The sequence below is a fragment of the Manduca sexta genome, chromosome 18, assembly GCF_014839805.1.
Source record: "Manduca sexta isolate Smith_Timp_Sample1 chromosome 18, JHU_Msex_v1.0, whole genome shotgun sequence".
Lineage (NCBI taxonomy): Eukaryota > Metazoa > Arthropoda > Insecta > Lepidoptera > Sphingidae > Manduca > Manduca sexta.
In genome coordinates this window covers 15088794-15106092 of record NC_051132.1, presented here as the reverse complement: position 1 = coordinate 15106092, position 17299 = coordinate 15088794, and the positions used below count along the sequence as shown (strand labels likewise).

The 17299-nt window shown below is 34.7% G+C and overlaps 1 protein-coding gene across 1 annotated transcript; it reads right to left on the bottom strand.

Annotated features, from left to right (window-relative positions):
- Positions 1-510: 510 nt before the first annotated feature.
- On the bottom strand, positions 511-17117 carry LOC115440303 (ephrin-A4). The gene is given in 2 exon segments (XM_030164557.2): positions 511-16259; positions 16261-17117. Coding segments are annotated over 2 exon segments (783 nt in total). The 5' UTR covers positions 16675-17117; the 3' UTR covers positions 511-15890.
- Between the last annotated feature and the right edge of the window lie 182 nt (positions 17118-17299).

Genomic DNA, 17299 nt, shown 5'->3' with positions numbered 1-17299 from the left:
TTAGTTGTATAACCGGTTGCTCGTTGAGGATCCAGTCACATGATAAATAATCGTCGGTTTTCACTTTTGGGTAACCATCGAAGTGCAGTTAGGGTCTGCGCTACACAGTTCCAATGCTGCCATATAAATAATCCATACTTAAGCCAATAGTATGGATTATTTATATTAGTCGGACGCCCGCCTACAAGGTGGACGGACGACCTGGCTAAGGTCGCAGGAAGTCGCTGAATGCAGGCCGCTTCCAACAGGTCGACGTGGAGATCCTTGGGGGAGGCCTATGTTCAGCAGTGGACTTCCTTTGGCTGAGATGATGATGATAAACCAATAGTATAGATTCCGATCATGGTTGAAATCCCGCGACTCCCAATCACATAGAACGGTTTGCAGACCGCATTTATGCATATTAGTACCTATATTTTATATCGGTTTACCTTTCAGAAGACTTCACCCTTCGCCACTGCTCAGTATTACCCTAAATACATAAAAGGGTTATTAAATGAAAAACATGTATAGTTCTCTCCAACATTTATTGGTCGAAAAATAAATTAAAGACTTTGGATTTTAACAAAGGTCCGAAATCGTACAAATAAATACCTACAGGGTCTACGTCTTAATATAACAACATATTTACAAGATCCATTCTTATTCCAATACTTTACTTAGTTTCGAACCTCCATCACTATTTTTACAATTTTCATAAATGAATTTTTAATAACAATTTTATTTTACCTCTATTCGTCCCATAAAGGTGGAGAGGCGGAGATGTGGACTATTTTTATTATTTACAAAATTTACAAATCAAAAAGCCAAGACGATGCATTAATTTTTTCTAGACTTTTTCAACGGAAATCAATATTGCCAATTTCTCTGGAATTCCAGGAATACCCTTAATTTCAATGTTTTCACATCCCCACCCTCACCATGCGTGTAACGTTTATCAAAAATCAATCACGAAACATACATTATGGCCGCTTGTAAAATTTGAACAGCAACATATGGAACAGCTGCAAAAAATATACATAACTAACACGTCTTCGTTCCTACAACCTATTAAGTATTTCAAACGATAGGACATTCTGTACCCTTGAGGAGAGTCTGAATGACTATTCAGTGGTTGGTATGCGATTTTCACTAATTCTAAGATTAGTATATGTATAAAAATACTTTTAGAAGTTTTAGAGGTAGCTGATGCTTTACACGAGTACATTGGTTTAACTAACCATTAAAAAATTTAAGTACATTAGAAATTATTAAAAAAATCAGTCTAAATTGTTAAAATAAAAATACTATAAAATAAAATAAACAATAGTTAGCCGTCGCTAATAGCACCAATTTTAATATTTTCAATGGAACATTTTTCACCGACGCGAGAGATGTAAGTTATGTTTTTAATAAACGCTGTTATAGCATTTTCTGTTATAAAGATGTAAATTAACTCTTTCATTAGAAATTGTCAGAACTTTGCCCTCAATATTACGAGATCTGGGAGGTTACTAAATATGACTTATTATAGTCATCTTTGTTTGAATAAAAAACGCGTTTATTTATTAAGAAATAAAGCTTACTTGAGCTGGTAGTCTGCAGATCAACTAATTTAACTAAGTCATACGAAGCTGAAACAGAGTTCATCTGAAATAGGCCGAAATTAATTGATCCAGCACGAAACAAAGCCTTGTAGGTTAAAGCTGGGACCTTACTCTCTATGACAGTGTACAAACACTACAAACACGACCGTGTTACGTTATCTTCGTGAAATTAGCGTGGAATGGTATTCTGTATGCCAATTTCTATTGTATTAAACACGACGTGCGCTACGTGCTTGTAACGCACTGTCAAAATAAAATATGGCATAGAGAATAAGGCCCCTGAAGTAGCCTCACGTTGGCTATAATATGAGAACTGGAGAAAATTTTTGTTGGAGCATTCTCTAGTTACCTATAAAGCAATTCACGAAATAGGACATTATGTAATTGAGATTAAGTTGAAAATAATAATGGAATAAACGATAGCAAGGAGAGTACTATATGCTATAAAAGTTTCTTTTTGATATAATTAATGAATTGCGATTACCATAAGTGCTAAGCAACAAAATATTTTTTTTTACACCAGCATCCAAGTTAAAAAGAAAAAGAACACTTATAGGTTGCGTAAACAGCGTTCAAGAATTTATAACCAAAGCTTCGAACTTGCTACCACCAAGGAGACACCACAGACGTTAGTAATGGTTTTACATATCCATAATGGCGTAAATTTCTTAGATTATTCCAGTTAAACATAAACTACACCTCTCGCGTTTCATTAGAAAACAATAATAAAATAATAGAAAACAAATTGCATTCATTGGGCAAAGGTCACACGAATTTACAACCTTCACTGAGCAAACAAATCAATTTCGTCATTAATGTTCCAGAACTCTGCTACAGAATACATTGAGTTATGATTCACATAAAATCGATAGTATACAAACAATATATTACTTGAAGGATTTCATTTTTGGTCATTTTAAATCAAATCTTTGCTAGACATTAACACATCTCCTGCTCTAATAAGATGGTAGTTCAAAAATATACCAAAAAACAATAAAGGAAGATCCAATTTCAATAATTATTAGACCATTGTTCCTGACAAAGTATTCCTCTAGTAATTTTTTGATACAAGTGGACTGAAAATCATAAAGAATTTTAATTAATTTTAGTTCACCAGCGATCTTAACCAGACAATTTGTTTCATGGAAAATTCTAGGCGTCTCTATGACTTCTCCATTGAGTTTAGAACCCCCTAGGTGTAACGGTAAATAATTTTATAAGATTAATATTCCCTATTGCCAGATAGACCTGAGTAGATACCAGTAAATTCGAGCTAAAACCTTACTCTATGGAGCTGAGATGTAATGTCTAATAAAAATTTAATTCATACAATACAGGAACATTTTTTCAGCACTTTTCTGAACGTATTTCACAGAAGAGTTCCCGAACAAACATTTGACAAAACTAGGCACAAGTCATAGGATCAAATAATCCGCATTCCAGCCACTAAATGTTCATTACAATACAATAACTATCCATTATTATAAAAGAAATATGTCACAGATTTTAATTTTAGACTTACATAATATCAATTATTTTAACGTTTTCCGACCAGAGGCAACGTTTTTGTCTGGCAAGACTGGAATTATACTAGAAAGTTCGACATACATAGCAAGCACGAAATCACAAAAACGCATTTCCAGTAACCTGAATATCGCTCGGCAAAAAAATCGATATTTCAACATAATTTTTGCAGTAAAATCATATGACAAGGTTCAATAATTTTTTGTACTTTCATCTGGCAACACTGAATTGACATTTGACAAAAAGTAACAAGTTCAGTAAACAGAATGTAACGAGAAGTTTTTGCTTTCATTGTATTGATTCACCAGATAACCACATTATCGATTTGATAAAGGCATTGGCATAAAAAGTTACGTCTTTTATCTGTGAACAAAACGTGTGAACTTAAAAAAATACTGGCACATTGTTCACGAAGTGACATAAAAAGTACAGAATTATAATATGAGGGCGGCGCGATGTCACATAAACAATATATTTGGCGCTATTATAACCTTATTTTTGTCGTGATGTAGAATTATTGGTCGAAGACATAATAGGTCATATTTAAACAATGCGCCAAGTTTTTCTTTGGTGAATCATTACTGCTCAAAACTTAATTATGTATGAAAATTCCACTCATATTACAAAAATATTGCATTTAAATATCAAGTGGTACGTAATTAATATTCCGACTACGAATTTCACTATAAACGCTGACAGTCAAGCATTATTAATGCGTAAATGGTCGAAGCTAAGTTAGCCCGAAGCAGTAAACACGTTAAACGGCGTACAACTTAAAAAAAAATAGAGAATACTTCGCCTTACTTGAAACAAGCCTCTTTTGCCATAATAATATGACATTTAAAACAGGTCCATTGACCATATACACTGTAGCTAACCAGACCTTGTTAACACTGTTTCAGTCTAGGTTGTTATGTTAATTGAGTTTTTAAGGGTAAAAGAAATATCTGAGATTCACAGCGGGATGTTATTAATGTAGCGAAATGAACGGATGTCGGTAAAAAGACAAAGTTATGATGTATCCTTTATGTCTTTGACATGTATTAGTCATCGAATAGCTCATTTTGAGGTAAAGCTTGTCAGATCTGTGAAAGAAATTGTAATCGCATCGATTATAAAGTTGTAGCGGCGAATATGGTATTCACTATAAAAAGGCGATGCAATACTTTCAAGATAATACAATTAATTCGAATGCAATCCGTTCTAGATTAAATCAGAAAGAGAAATGCTGTTTCTTTTTAGTATACCAAAGATTCTTTGACAGACTTGTTCAAACCAGTTGAAAAATTCTTCAAGTTATTGACACATGCGCATTTTTGACTTTGTCCGTAACACACGAAAGCAAACAAATTAGTGGAAAATTCAAATATTAACATAGAAGTGAAATTTTTCAAAATCAATTCCATGGTCTACCCGCTGTGATTTCTATTTTGACAAAAAGAATAATGAATCAAATAATCTGCCTTAACTAAATTAAAGTTGCAATGACATTTTAGAACTTATTAATCTACATATATCAACTTATAATCTATATACATGGTGTATGCTAAGATAATACGCGTTGTCTGAATACTGGTCGCCATTTTATCGCGTTACACGAATTTGCTTTCTAGAAAACCTCGTTATACGAGTTCATTGTACTTTCTATCAATACTTTGCCGTAAAAAATTAATTCCAAGTTACTATTACAATACGTAAACCTGCTTGGACAGGTTTTTGTTTGGAAATAATCAAAATTGAAGACCTTATAACAACAATCGTAAATTATATGTTAGTTCTTTAAAGTGATTTCATGCTTCATATAATTATAGTCTTGTTTCTTGTACACTTATAATTTATTGAATTATACTTAATATGACTCATGAGCCGCCATATTGAATATCATCTTTATTGACTGTTAGAGTTGCCATGATACAATAATATTTCTAAATAGTAGAAATATTAATGTAAATAGTTTTTTTTGTCTCTGGTCGAAAATCCGCCAATAAAACAGTTTAGTTTAAATATAAAATTATTTTTTTCTCATTAAAAACTAGCGGACTGTTTTTTTCTGTCGAGATTCAAAAATGAGGTTATCATTTTTCATTATATAATAATAATAATTAATAATTATAATCAGGCAATTATTAGACTAAGTACACAGCACAACTAATTGAAAAACTAATGTGAGAGAGAATATTAAGAAAAATATTTCGTTAACGTTCGAGTTTCAAATTATTTCGAGTTTGTTTCAAATATGATGAATAAATATTTCACACCGCTAATGCATTGTTTTAAAAGTTTCCCAGAGCAATGTTTAAAATATTTTAGACCGTTAAGATATAACTTTAATTATGTCATATCATTTATAAAATAATTTTATAAATACATAATATTCTTAGTATAAGAGATGTATCAGAAAAATTAGGCCTATACTTCGTGACGAAATCGTTAAAGCATGATTTTTTTTCTAAAAAGAGCCACAATATACAGTTTTTATTTCACACTATGTTACCAATTTTCGTATTGGATTAAGGGCTTCCGGTCTTACAGCACCCACTACACAAATATTTGCGAATCACAGTACAAACATCTGTTTAGGTGGAAAGATTGAACCTACTCGTTGGTATTGCCTACCTTGTCGGTACTGCCCTATTGTACTTCTCATAGGACGTACCACTCAACAGGCTAAATACCTATTAGCAGCCAACCATTGACATTGGCAACAGGGGCCAACCTTACAATAAAGGTAACAGTGGCCTATAATCCAAATTGAGAACTATGATAGACTTACCGCTGTTTTCAATTAATAATCTACATCTTTTTCGACTCAAGGTGAAAATGAATCAATTTAATTTTTTTTTTTTTGTCATGTTTACAAGGCTTTTTATGGTTGGTTTATCCTCGAGTTCAGATTGATAAAGATTATTGTTTTTATCAAAAAAGCTAATAAGAAGTGATTCCTAACTAAAAAAGAAAGAAACGATTCGCCAAAAGTGAAACTGTAATACTGATTAAGGAAAAAAAATAACTTTCACAACGAATTTAAGACATAAAGTCTAGAAACTAAATAAAATAAAAATATAAAATAGATTTATTTGTTCCTTCGTGATTTGTAACGTGTAAAAACGATGTTCCAGATTTATTAAAATTGAAAAAACAACTCAATTTTGTTTCTACCGCAATTTAAATCAGTGTTATTTTTTCGCAAACCGAATAATTGACAATACTTCTCTTTAAAATTTATGAGTTCTTTTGAAAAAAGACATGAGTAATATATCAACCACAAAGTATATTTACGATAATTTAAATATAATCTAGAGTTTTGAAAACTATTTTACTAATATTATAGTGAACTTCTGCTTTATGCTTCTTGAGAATGGCAACCACGTCCACCTTCAAAGACAACGCGCCAATCGATTTTTAAACCACAGAAGTTGGTAAGTGGAAAATTTAAGAGATCGCAGCATCGCCGTGACTAACATCGGGGTCAGGTAAGTTTTTACCATGCTTCGAATTCTTTAATCCGTTGCTTAAGATGACAAGCGGATTTATTACATCTTATTCAAATAATATTGGCTGTTCTTTGTTGTAATTTGCGTTGCTGGAAGGGATCATAATCTTTATTTATTTAAAGGCATTGAAAATCGATTGTCAAGCTTGGCTATATTTTGCGGTATTGTCAGGCAGTTATTATAATTATTTTTTTCCTTATTGCAAATTTCCTATGTCCTCCACCCGATTCTGACACATCGTGGTGTTTAGTGACGTTTTTGAGTAATATGCAAGTTTTTGTTTGCTAGTTTAAAGTACACAAAAAACCGCAGGAACATTATTTTTGTACGCTCGTAAGCCTAGTACGGTTTTATTGAATCTAAATACTTTTAAAATTATATAAATATGTTAGAAATAATGAAGTTCTATAAATGTTTTAAAAAGCAAATATTTAACATATTTCGTGTAATGTTAAGTCAGTGCGAGCAATAAAATGAACCCAATGATAAAAACATAATAATTAAAATCACACGTTTAGTAATAAAGTTGTAATAAAAAGTGTGTAAAACGTACGCTGCTCGTTAATTTGTTAAATTTAGCAGTTTCACAATGTTTTTCGAGCGATGTTTAGAAATATTTACCCAGACAAAATATTCTTTGAAATTTACGACGTTCTCTAATACTACATTGTTCATAATGATGGATAGACCGTTGGGCCGTTTACTATTTATATTTTCGCTGTAAACTTAAATATTTTGTCTTTGTGGACCAATTTATTCTTTCTTTACTAAGATAGATGCGTAAAGCAATAAGATGCTATAAACGAAAATGACAATTAACTGACAAATAACTTACATCTAAAAATCATGAATTTACAAAGCGAAAGTTCAAAACCTACCGAATTAGTAGAAATTTACTTAATTGGCAACACGGAATTTTGTTTTCTAGCTCCGCTAATACGTCATGTCCGTGACAAGCCGCGATCAATTTAATTTGAGTCGACTTTGATGTCATCTCGAAACGTTTTGCATCGTTTATATCAGAAAATTCAAATAGCGTTGAAAAATGTCGGACGACTTTTAACATGAGTTAAATATACTCGTCCGGACTTATTTGAGTCAAGATAAATGACCACACTATGATTTAGTGACTAATGTTTAAGAGTGGATTTTTTATGGACCATAAAGAAGTTGAGTCTGAAAAATTTGCGGTCGGATGTTCAATACTGCTGCGCAATATTTTTGGATTAGTTGTAGAGGAATATTTTGACTTTGAAGTATTGCAAAACCTATAGGACGAGAAACCCTAATGAGAAAAAAAATACTTATATTTACACGATTTTTAGACATTGAAATAAAATTAGTTTGAGATATTTTCGCGATTTTAAGTTAATTTTTTATTTCAAAGTTTTACTTCAGATTCTGTTTTACGTGTTTTAAATACAACATACTTATCTTGAGTCCCGAATCAATCCAATATATCAAAATGCTTTACACAAACACAATCTTAACTCAATGACAATACCATTAAGTCTTGTTTTTCAATAAATAATAAACCAATATCGCACTGTCCTCGCGGCGGTACACTTTACCGTTATCGAGATAAAATGCATACTTAACACACGAGAACTCTTTCAGATGGTCAACCCACGCCCACACGGAACTTCGACGGGCACCATCCATTAGGGTTTTTTAAAAATCGATTTTCGAACGCTCTGTATCGTTTTTAGTGTTTATACAACTTTTGGCGGTTTAATGTATGGTAACATTGAGATCCCCCAGGCGCTCTTAATGCTGAATGAAAATTTTCGAAATATAAAACACCAATCTTACTTTAAATATAGGATTTGATCGTGTACTCAAGATGCTATGCTTTGAAAACCCGTTACGACTTGATGCAACTACGTATTCAAATCACTCAGTATTTTACTTTATAGGCTAAGCAGACAATGCGCGTTTAGTAAAATAATTTCGTACCAATGTTTCTTAGAAGGCGGCTAAGGTACTTTGAAATTAGGTATGCTTACAATGATTTATCATCTTTGTATGTACCTATATGTTAAGTAATAACTCAATACTGTAAATAGGTGCTACTGATAACCTCCGACCCGCTGGTCCGACGATATTCGTAGGATCGCCGGTGGACGCTGGATGAGGAGAGCGGAGGACCGAACAGCGTGGCGCGCTTTAGGGGAGGCCTATGTTCAGCAGTGGACAGCTGTAGGCTGATGATGATGATGATAACGCCTCTTTCCTATAGTTTCTATCAAACCATAGATTTTGCCTATCATATTATATTTATCATTCTAATCATGTGATTCCAATTATAATGACTATTATATTGTAGCAGTTATGACTAGACGCAATGACGCCGTTTATGACTAATTGACCTTGTGGTTAATGGGAAAGGCCAACAAGGCTGAAGTTGTTTTGTTAAAATGTATCAATGTATGCTTTTAATATTTAGAAAATTACCACGGTCTTGCAAGTGATGAAATAATTTCCAAATTAAATTATGACCTCAGTAACAGCACGTCGAAAAACTAATATATTTTGTCAGCAGACATAAATATAATTATAGATTGAACATCAGGACCAAATTTGAACTCCAAAAGTTATTGGTAATAAGTCGCTGTCTTATTTGAAATGTCCGTTTTATATGCGCATTAGAACATGCAAGTCACTATATGGGAATAAATAAGTGTTTTACATTGGTGTTCTGCTATTTCACGGTAGATTGAGTAACCATCGCATGATCAACATTTTTGTAAGACAACCTTCCCAATGTCCACTCTGTATATTATAACTCTTTGTTTGTCAGCAAATCCAGATTACAAGAATCTACCAACTCGAATCACCACTACGGCAACCTAGATACACTCTAATTGATTGTAAGCAGTCGCAAATCTTTCTACCTAAAATACCATGAAAATTTAGATCGCTGGCCATTTGGGTGACCTGGATTTGCCGAAACAAACTGTAGTCGATGGTCACTAGATTTCGGCCTAAAATTGATTTTCAACGTTATTTAACTAGTTTATAGATAGTTTTTTTGTATTTTGCAAATTAATTGATATTCCTGTTAGTGCAATACCATATTTATGTATTATTTATAATCTGCAAGGGTCCTTACGTTTTTGAAGTTATAGTCTTTAAATCAAATCGTTACTTCTAAGAATAAAGTATATTAAACGTATGCTAACTAGGAAATATCGAAGAATTCCTAATAACATTAGAGTATTCAAAACTTTACATTTCATCTTAAAGCCTCAAATGTATAGTTCTTTTTTATTGCCTTCGTAAGCAAACAAGTAAGGAGTCCGCCTGATGGTAAGCAGCATCTGCCGTCCATGGACTACAGCAATGCCAGAGATACAGCCAAGCTGTCGCCTACGGGGAATGCATAGTTCACGAAACAGTCCCAAATATTTACGCGTCACACAATTTATAGATACATGTTATTATCAGATACGTGTATAGTTATCAAGTGGGTCTTTCTCTGATTAAAAAGATCGATAACTGATTACATTTATCATGCACTAATGTTACTCAGCGCAGCGCAGTTTGGGGACCTATGGGATCGAAAAGCTACAATGCATCAATGATTATTGCTGCATTTTACTGGATTTTTTATTTACACAATCTTTTTATTAATTTACTTTTCTTGTTTGTTATCGAGATATACTATCTTTAGGATTTGATGCATAATGAACTAACATAGTCTAAGACTAAGAGCATAACTTTTTCAATAAAAATGCTAAAAAAAAAACAAAAGCTGGCATGAAACGTAAAAGACATCTGTAAATCGGGAAAGAAAATATGAATCCTCTGGCGTGTAAACAGTTTTTATGAGAAAAATAAAACCGAGTCACTAATGTTTACATTAACTAATATTTTTACTTATGAATGAACATACGGTGGACATAAAACTGAACCCCCGCCTTGTAATCGCGTAAACAAACTAAGTCTGCCAACACGTTCCGAGTTAACATCGTAACTCAATCTCGTTAACCGTCTGATTTATCTAAGTTAAACTGCCGGTTAAACGAACTGTATCGTGCTTTTGATAATAAACTAATCGTGTATTGAAAATTTGGTTATATTTTCAGCTTGAGGGTTACCACGCGAATTTGAATTGGTAGAGTTCAGAATTTAAAGGTAGATATAGCACGATGCTTTCTTTTGTATCCCGTCTTAGTAGAATTTGATAACTTCTTTGAAATGATGAAATTTTGAACTCATTTTGTTTACAAATTTACAAGTTACATATAGATTTGTTATTCTTTCTAACTGTAAAGATAAATGTGCTATCATCAAATATTTGTTCTGGTGCTAAAATCGAAATCTGTGTACTCTGATACTCGAGGCAATCATGGTAAAGATGTATAAGTATTCATTGATTAAAAGACCGATAGCTTATCTTAAAAAACAATTAATACAAGTGAATGAAGACAACGCGATGGTCAAGCGACGTAAATTGAGAGAAACTCCAATTTCATAGGGCTCATCAAAAAAACAATGAATGAAACTGAATGAAGAGACAAATCGAGGTTTAATCGTCGTATATAGAAAGAAACTACAAATTCATAAGACATTATGGAATGTTTTCGTTCTCAGACAACCCTACAGCATACTACCGTATAAGTCGAATGTTTAGTTATCTAGTGTTGATTATGTAAGCCCAGATACCGCGATGTTTTAATTAAAACTTTGTTTGGTAATAAATCTTAATGAGAAATGTTCATGATCCTGCCGTAATAGGATAGATATATTAATTGCAGATCATTAGAAGAAGATGGATTACTGATTAAGATTACAATAGTAGCCAAAATATTGAAGTAACATCTATTGATTTGCTGAAAATCTGGTTCTTATTGTAATTGAATAAGGATTAATAAATACATCCAGTTGTAAAGTAATCCAAGGCTAATTGGATATGTCGAATCTCAAAGAGATAAACAACATAAATTAAGTCCGAAGGCATAAGTTACAGTCCTGTATAATTTCTAATGGCCAAATACGAGTCTGTTCCTTGCTGTTAAATTAATGCCTTGACCAATTGTATTCTTATGATTATATCGACAATACAGTGTTTATTTGAATTTTTTAGAATCGTAGTGTGAGGTATGACTGTCAATACCTATTTTGGGTTAGACATCTCCGACCAGAAATTAAGAAAACATCTCACTCAATCAAACCGTTGTTTTTTTTTTTCCAAAAAACATTAAAACACCCGAGTTAAGACGTGCGCTCATTCACAAGCCCTTCTTTCCTAAAATAGCCAAAAGACAACTCAGCACGGTGTACCCAGAAATCCCTTGGTAGACGTTTAACCGTTTGCTCTAAGTAAAAATAGAACCACTCAACGCATTGGCGGAGAGCTCGCCTTAAGATCGTCTTAGTATGACATTTCCTTTATAATAAAAGAAGATCCTTCATACACTAATTAGTTCAATTTACGAATAATCCGATGGATTAACTCTTGAGATATGCCAACGACAATATTGAGTTTGGCAGACATATTTGTCATCCAGGTAAAAGGAAATTCTAAACACAATAAATACTAATTAGATTGATTTACGACTAATCTCTTGAATTAACCATTGAAATATGGAAACGATAATATTGATTCTGGCAATGTGCTCATTCAGGATGATATACGCTTAGTGAATGATGAAACAGAAGCTAATAATATGTATTCCAAAGAATTCATTGGATGAAGAAGGTTGTTATAAAATCCAGAAATTCCCAAGTAGAAATATATGACAAAGTAACAATATACAGATAATGTTGAAGATCCCTAAGGATGAATAGTGCAAACAGTAAATATAAACGTTGTTATCTAAAACGACGATAATACAGCAGGTTTTACTTCCTTGACATTAGAATTCGGTGTGATAACATAACTGACCAGCCGCATTGTACACTAGATAAGTGTGTTTACTCTCTTATCAATGTTTACTATCATATCGTCAGTGGCACGTAGACATGTCACCGGAGTGTCTATTGATACCTGATAGGGCGTGGACTCTTTCTTTTGATCCTGAAGTTATTTAGGCCAAATTGGACCTACAACATAGGTTTATGAAGTTGAGTTTTAAAAAGTACACCCTATTTTTTATATAATTAACGAAGCACTATGTTCTAGAGGAATTGAATGTTGGCATTAAGGATTATTTGTACAATTACATTCCAAAACTTAGTATAAAAAGTTCATGACTGGACATATTTAAAAAATATTAATATATTTTGTCGAAAAAACTAGATTTTCATAAATATTAAACTTTGTAGTTATTGAATTAACTTCGTTGAACTTAGGCCTGCTAGCTCAATCTAGCTGTATAGTAAAAATATTTAGATACTACAAAATACTTCAAGAATAAGATCAATAATGCTATTAATCACTCCACGCATATTCCACTCTATTGGCCACCTGACTTAACATGCCATTATAAACCACTTTCATGAGCATATTATTTTAAACATTACAGGAAGATAATCAGTCAATAGTCTAACATACTGACACCTCAGATTCGGCAAATGCCAGTCTGCCAGAATTTCAAATGAATTTCCAATCCTGACTCCGTAGCCTTACTGACACGTCACATCAGGCAAGTGCCTAATCTGACGTGTCAGTGTCAGAATTTCAAATCCTGACTCCGTAAACATTACAAGCTCCTAGCCAAGTGAACGGAGATAAACACAAATAGTACGTTTATAAAACTTGTTTAGAAAACAATGCATTAGGGCAGACACGAGCGGTCGTTTGTTTTTTAAATTACCTATCCTCCTGTCTCACAGTAATTAGCTGTTTCACTGTAACATTTGGACTTTGATGTCAATTTGATGTAAATATTTATATCGTGTTTCACAATATCCGAGGCAATGTTATTAAACGGGATATGAGATTATTAATAAAAACTTTAGAACTGCTTAGATTTAACGTACCAAAGTAATTTTGCGTTTTATAGCCGGTCTGCAGAAAATATATTTTATTTTGCTGGTAGGACATATTTATATCTGCCAGGATAGGGACCACCCGTACACAAGGTGTTAAAACCCGCTATAGTGGCCCATATAAATGTGTCGTGTTTCGAGATCAGTCTGTACATATCTGGTTTTAACAGGCCGACATAATTATAGCAACTGCCGAGGGGTAATCATCTCTTATTCGACCTTCTATTGAACCCCACTCCACTTAACATCAGGTGCAGTATAAAAAACTGCAAATATTCACTGATCGCAATGCTCAAAATGGACAGCCGTATTTTGAACAGCATATAATTTAAATTACACTTATGAGAACCTTTTATTACACTTTAATATATCCAAATCGATGTTTAAGGATTTTTAATTTGTTATAAAGATTTCGGCGACGATACTAACGTCTTAAGTTTCGAATTACGTTTTGATTTTACTGCATTCATTACATAAATCTTAATTATAAAACCTCACGGTTTAAAATCAGTCCGAAACTGGCGGTGATCAATAAACACCTCCCAAGTAATTCATCTGCCACCAAACTAGTGATTTTGAACTCTATTACCATTTACTCGGACGTTGTTAAACAGGTCCCTAGTTTAGTTTTCACCATAGATTCTATCCGCTCCATTTCCACACTCCATAGCATTTTAGCCACTACTTTTGTCACTTTCTCTCTCAGTTTAAAACCGTAAGAGGGAGAGAGACAACGCTAAGTGAAACAGCATTAACCATTTTTATGAGAATGTACTAACGCTCTCGGGCATGTAAGAGGGGACGTCAATTCGACGCTTGTTAAGTTGTAGTAAAAAATGTCTACATATGCCACTGCCAGCGCAATATTGTTGAAATTTTGGGGCATTTGGGCGCATATCCAAATCGGGATAGATATGAGTGATCCGATTTTTAACTGCCAAACTCAGTCAGCCTCAAAATTCATTTTTGATGGAGAATATTTTATATAGAGAAATTTTGGAGACGAATGTTTAATGTTTTTGTGTTATAAAAGTATCAAATTTACTTAATTATTATGGATGGAGATTTTTTTTGTTGTTTTTTGTTTCCTTTGAGATAGAAGTTGAATAAAATGCAGTTTAGATCTAGTTTGTGTTCTATTAATTTTAATGTCATTAACACGACAATGAACAACTTCAAAGTCCTGTCCAAATCGCTATGTCGCCTCGGCAAGGCCTGCATAACAAAAACAATTTGAAACTCAAACGCGTTCTTAGAAACTACCTAAAAATATCAACTGTCACTAACTGCGTATGTCTAACTGAAAACCGGTCTATTATTTCTACTATTTAACTATTTGACTATTTTGTATAATGTAAAAAATGTATTTAACACTTTCACATAATGGCACAAAGTGTGCTGCAAGATGTTGTGTCGTTTTCCAAAATATTTTCCAAAAAAACGTGCCCAGACAACGCCGTACAATATTTCCTTACTTAACATAATTACTTATTAATGTCCCTGGGTTTTTTTGGAAAAATATTTTGGAAACAGATTATTTTTGACACATTTAGGCCTTAATAATTGTATACTTCTAAACGGAACTTCTTAAGCAAAGTCATAAGAAAATAATTTGTTTTCGAAGCCGCCATTAGAAGCCATTTTTGAAGCTGTAATAAACATGATTTGTAAAAAGCTAGAATGCAAAATTCAGTCGGTGAAGAATCCAAGTAATCAACTTCATATCACATAAAAAAGCATATAAAGAGAAATAATTACATCCTAAATAAAACCAAAAATCACAGATTTCCTGGACAAGATTCACAACTCGCCCCAGCTTTTTTTTACACATAAATAAATTCTAGACAAGGGGAAAAAATAAAGAAACATGTCTTTTGGACTCTAAATCAAAAACGTTTCCTAATCGTCTATAAGATTTCGCCTATAATAATTCATACTGATCGATCCGCGGACCGCTAGTCTTATAATATCCATTGCCATAATGAAAAATATAAAAAATCGTTTAATTCCTAATGGTTTTAAGAAACCTAATTATTATATCCGTTAACATTTTTTTATATATATTTAACTGAGTTCATAACTACGTTTTTTTCGTTTAAAAAAAACAATCCGTTTATATCCATTCGATTATTCAGTAGGGCCGATAGTTACATTTTAGGCTCACGTTTGGAGTTTCCACTGTCCGTGTTAAGTCGCGGGCCACGATCACTTTACTTACAATGTTCACAGGACACAACATTCACGTGAAGACTAGAGTGTCCGGACGAATGTGCAGCGTCTGCATGGGCTGGGTTGGGCCCGGCTTGGCCAGGAGGTCGGGGCGTGGACGCCTGGCCGCCCGAGCGCACATTCACCGAGCCAGCGGCGCCAGCACCGCGCTCGCGGCCAGGGCCAGGGCGAGGGACGAGGCGAGCGCGGCGCCGCGCGAGTGCGACAGCTCCTCGCTCTTGATCACCTCGTTCGGCGTCTTGTCGTACTTGTGCGTCTTTTTGGTGACCGGCTTCACGGTGGTGGTGGTTGTGGTGGTGGTGCTGGTGGTCGGAGGCGGCGGCGGCGGCGGGGGCGTCGGCTGCGGCGGCGGCGCCGGCGACTGCTCCTCCGGCTTGCAACACACCCTGAACACCAGCTTCATGTTGTGACTGAGGCATCTGCCGCCGATGCGTCTGTGCAGGTCGTCTTTACTGGACGTCGATATGAAGTAATAGTCCTTGCCCGGCAGGGAACTCCAGCCCGCCGGGCTGCGGCGTGAACGGCCGGAACGTTATGGTGAAAAACATCAGTTTGTGCGGCTTGTCGCATATCGCTATTATGCGAGGGTTTGGATTGGTTATTCTACAAGTGTCGTACTCTTCTTTACTAACGTTGTATATTATATACTTTTCCGTGTCTTCCTCGTAGGTGCCGGGCGTGTACACTGGACATATTATATTTACTTGGTCATACTCAAACTGTGCGTTGCCTTTATTCAAGTCGAATACGTGGTCGGTGTTGTCTATTCTGAATATGCTGTTTGTTGTGTTCCAGTGTATGTAGAATGACTTAGCATAGTTCCCCATCACGCTCTCGATGAAGAAAATCAACACGAGAACAGTCCACGGCGTGTGCCTCAGCCCGAAATAAGTTAGGGAAACCATTTCTTACTGGTTCAACCAAGTATCATTATCCAACAGAAGATGCTATTCTACGCGTCTCCACCGCACACACACCAATCCATATTTATATTATACGAACATGTTACGAACGTTTATCATAATAAAACTAACACTGCGACACGGGATAGCGCACAGTTCACTTTTCAACACAGTGAGTCCACCATATTCCTCTACACGCCAGATTCTAGTCGGCGATAATACGAAATTCCATAGGCCGTGGTCCGCCGTGAAAACGCGTCCAAATCACATTCATGAAGCACAGCGAGCACTGTATAAACGCGACGTACGTGTCTAACTTTAGCGTTTCTGTTCGTATAAAGTTGAAATTAATCAATACATCACAGATTTTTTACAATACTGAGGTGTTCTTTGTATTGGGAGCGGGCGACGCGGTGTCGCGCTGTAAACGTAAGCGCCGCGCGGCGGTCGGGCGAACTACTGGAATGCGGCCCCAGCCCCTGTACGCATGCGGCCGGGCACCCCCCGCGCGCCCTCACACCGCCCCTCGCTTACCGGCGCGTTCAAGCTGGTCGGAGCTTTTGAGCGCGACGCCATCTTGCTAAACCTGAGACAAAAAATGTTTTTACCTTACACATTTTTTTTATAT